Source organism: Gavialis gangeticus, unplaced genomic scaffold (genome assembly GCF_001723915.1).
Source record: "Gavialis gangeticus isolate Ggan-Ray unplaced genomic scaffold, GavGan_comp1, whole genome shotgun sequence".
In the NCBI taxonomy this organism is placed as follows: domain Eukaryota; kingdom Metazoa; phylum Chordata; order Crocodylia; family Gavialidae; genus Gavialis; species Gavialis gangeticus.
In genome coordinates this window covers 35,650,861-35,653,061 of record NW_017729006.1, presented here as the reverse complement: position 1 = coordinate 35,653,061, position 2,201 = coordinate 35,650,861, and the positions used below count along the sequence as shown (strand labels likewise).

The window sequence follows — 2,201 nt, the reverse complement described above, 5'->3', positions numbered from 1 at the left end:
ATGAAAGTACAGTGCTTCTGAAGCAAGAACAAATAAGATATCAAGCTTTTTTAAAATCCAAAATAGGGATTTATTGTATTAAATAGCAGATGCAGATACAGATACATGGAACATGTGTAAGCAAAAAAAAAAAAAAAGCCCCCAACTCTTCCCTCCCACTGTCCATCAGGCTCCAGCTTCTGTTGACTGGTCTTCCCAGTGAGTGTTCAGCCACCGCTGTAAAACAGGAGGGAGCAAAATCATTTTCAAGCAGATGAATATCTCCATAGGGCCTATCCCATTTTAAATAGAATGATGGTACTATATTTACTTGCATACTACACAACCCTTTTTCCCAAAATATAGCACCCCAAAAGCAGCGGTGCATCTTAAGCAGGGAAGTTGATTCTTCCCACAGTATAAAAGCATTCTACTTTAAATTCCTGCTCCACGGTGCAGCAGCAGTGACATTACTATTCAAGTAGCTGAGGGAGTCAATTCACTTAATGGTTCGTTGTTCTTCACTGTACAGCTGTTAATGACAGTCTTTCCTTTTTAATAGTCTTGACATTCTGCTAATCAAGCTAACTTCTCTTAGGGCAGTTTTGCTGTATGCTAGCCCCTCTTGGTGTCTCTTCTCTTATTTCACATCCCAGGACACTTTTAACTCTGTTCAAAATTATAGATCTACATATGGAGACCCGTCTTTAACAGCAGCTAGGGATTCAGTTTTTATTTAGGCAAGAAAGGGAAGGCCAGTCAGCTAGACGTTAGGCTCTCTCCCTATTCTGTGCAGCCACAACTTTGGAAGAAGTCTTTTTTGTTCTTCATTCTGCCTTCCCAAAAAGAAGTTGCATATGTCTTAGGGGGCGTGCTGCATCCAAGAAAAAACAGTATATTGCAGCTATGTTAAAGTAGGACGATAACCTGCTCCAATTTATTTACTCTTTATTCAAAAACATTTTTCTTGACCTGAAGGGCAGTTAGATGGCATTAATGTATACAGCTGATGTTAAGGGTTCTGACTAAATAGGAAAGATATCTTGAAACGGATCTTGTAAGACAGGACTCCTGCTGTAAAAGGTGACTGACCCATTTGTGGGCATGGGTTGAAAGCATAACTACAAGCTGTGGGTTAAAAGAATGTAATAAAGTGTTCCAAAGCAAAATATTAATACTGTACAATAGTCAACTACCTTCAACATTAAAAATATTTCAATTCTATTTTGAGCATTTAGAATCTTTATTGTGTTCTGCATTACATTCTTTCAAAGCAAAGCAATACAAGTAATGCAGTAGTGCAAAACTGCATACTGCATAAATGACTGGTTATTTCACTAATGATATGTGCTAAGGGCATTTATACACGTGCTCCAGGAGTTGCGGGAGAGGGGGCGCTTTAATTACACCAGCTTCAAGCATTGTTCTAATTAAAGTGCCCAGAGCATCTCATGTATCAGCATCCCCACACTGAAAAATGGTGGCAGTGGTGTTTAAACTAAAGCTCATTCAACAAACTTTAATTAAAATGCCCCCACCGCCATTTTTCAGGGCAGGGACATTGATTATCAAGTCTGCTGGAACATGGTAATCACCATGTTCCAGCAGACTCCAATGTCTTGTGTATCAATGTCAAGCTTTTTCTTTTGTACATAGAGGCTGCTTCAACGTGCTGTAATTACAGTGTGTTGGAACAGCCTTACTGCATGTGTATAGGCTCCCTAACAGTATATACTGCACTATCCCAAGTATTCAATTCACTTTGGTAAGTTTTTAACTACAAATTGAAGAGAACATCAAGATTAAGCAAATTCCAGAGAGAAGCTATCTGCTGTACTGCACAAACACACACTGAAGAGTAGGATTTCAGTTTTTCTGCAACACTATAGCTTTTAATTATATCATTTTCTGTCACTACAAGTAATGTGTTGCAGAAATTATTGTGATTAAGTCTAAAACTGTAAAATATTTTGTCCAACAAACAGAATCTGAAAGCAGCAACTGATTTACTGATCAAATTCTCGAATGGTTTGAAAAAAGACAAACACCATGTAAGACTTCAGTGAATGAATCAATACAACACCTGACTACATTCCTATAAATACTAAGCTAAATAAACACCTAAGCAGTTCTGTTTGTTTCCTTGACATTAAATGTAGTTTCCAGTTCTCTTAGTGCAGTTTATACTTTCATTCAGAAATCCTGCCGCTATCAACAACATA

At 37.8% G+C, this 2,201-nt stretch overlaps 1 protein-coding gene across 2 annotated transcripts in view; it reads right to left on the bottom strand.

Moving 5' to 3' along the window:
• Positions 1-46: 46 nt before the first annotated feature.
• Positions 47-2,201, bottom strand: part of SEC61G (Sec61 translocon gamma subunit) — a 6,852-nt gene continuing 4,697 nt past the window's right edge. The window contains exon 3 of one of the 2 annotated variants that reach the window (XM_019509112.1): positions 47-272. In XM_019509112.1, coding sequence (XP_019364657.1) covers positions 71-272 — 202 coding nt within the window. In that variant the 3' untranslated portion in view covers positions 47-70. The remainder of the gene's footprint in view (positions 273-2,201) is intronic. The other variant, XM_019509113.1, reaches the window with a different exon arrangement.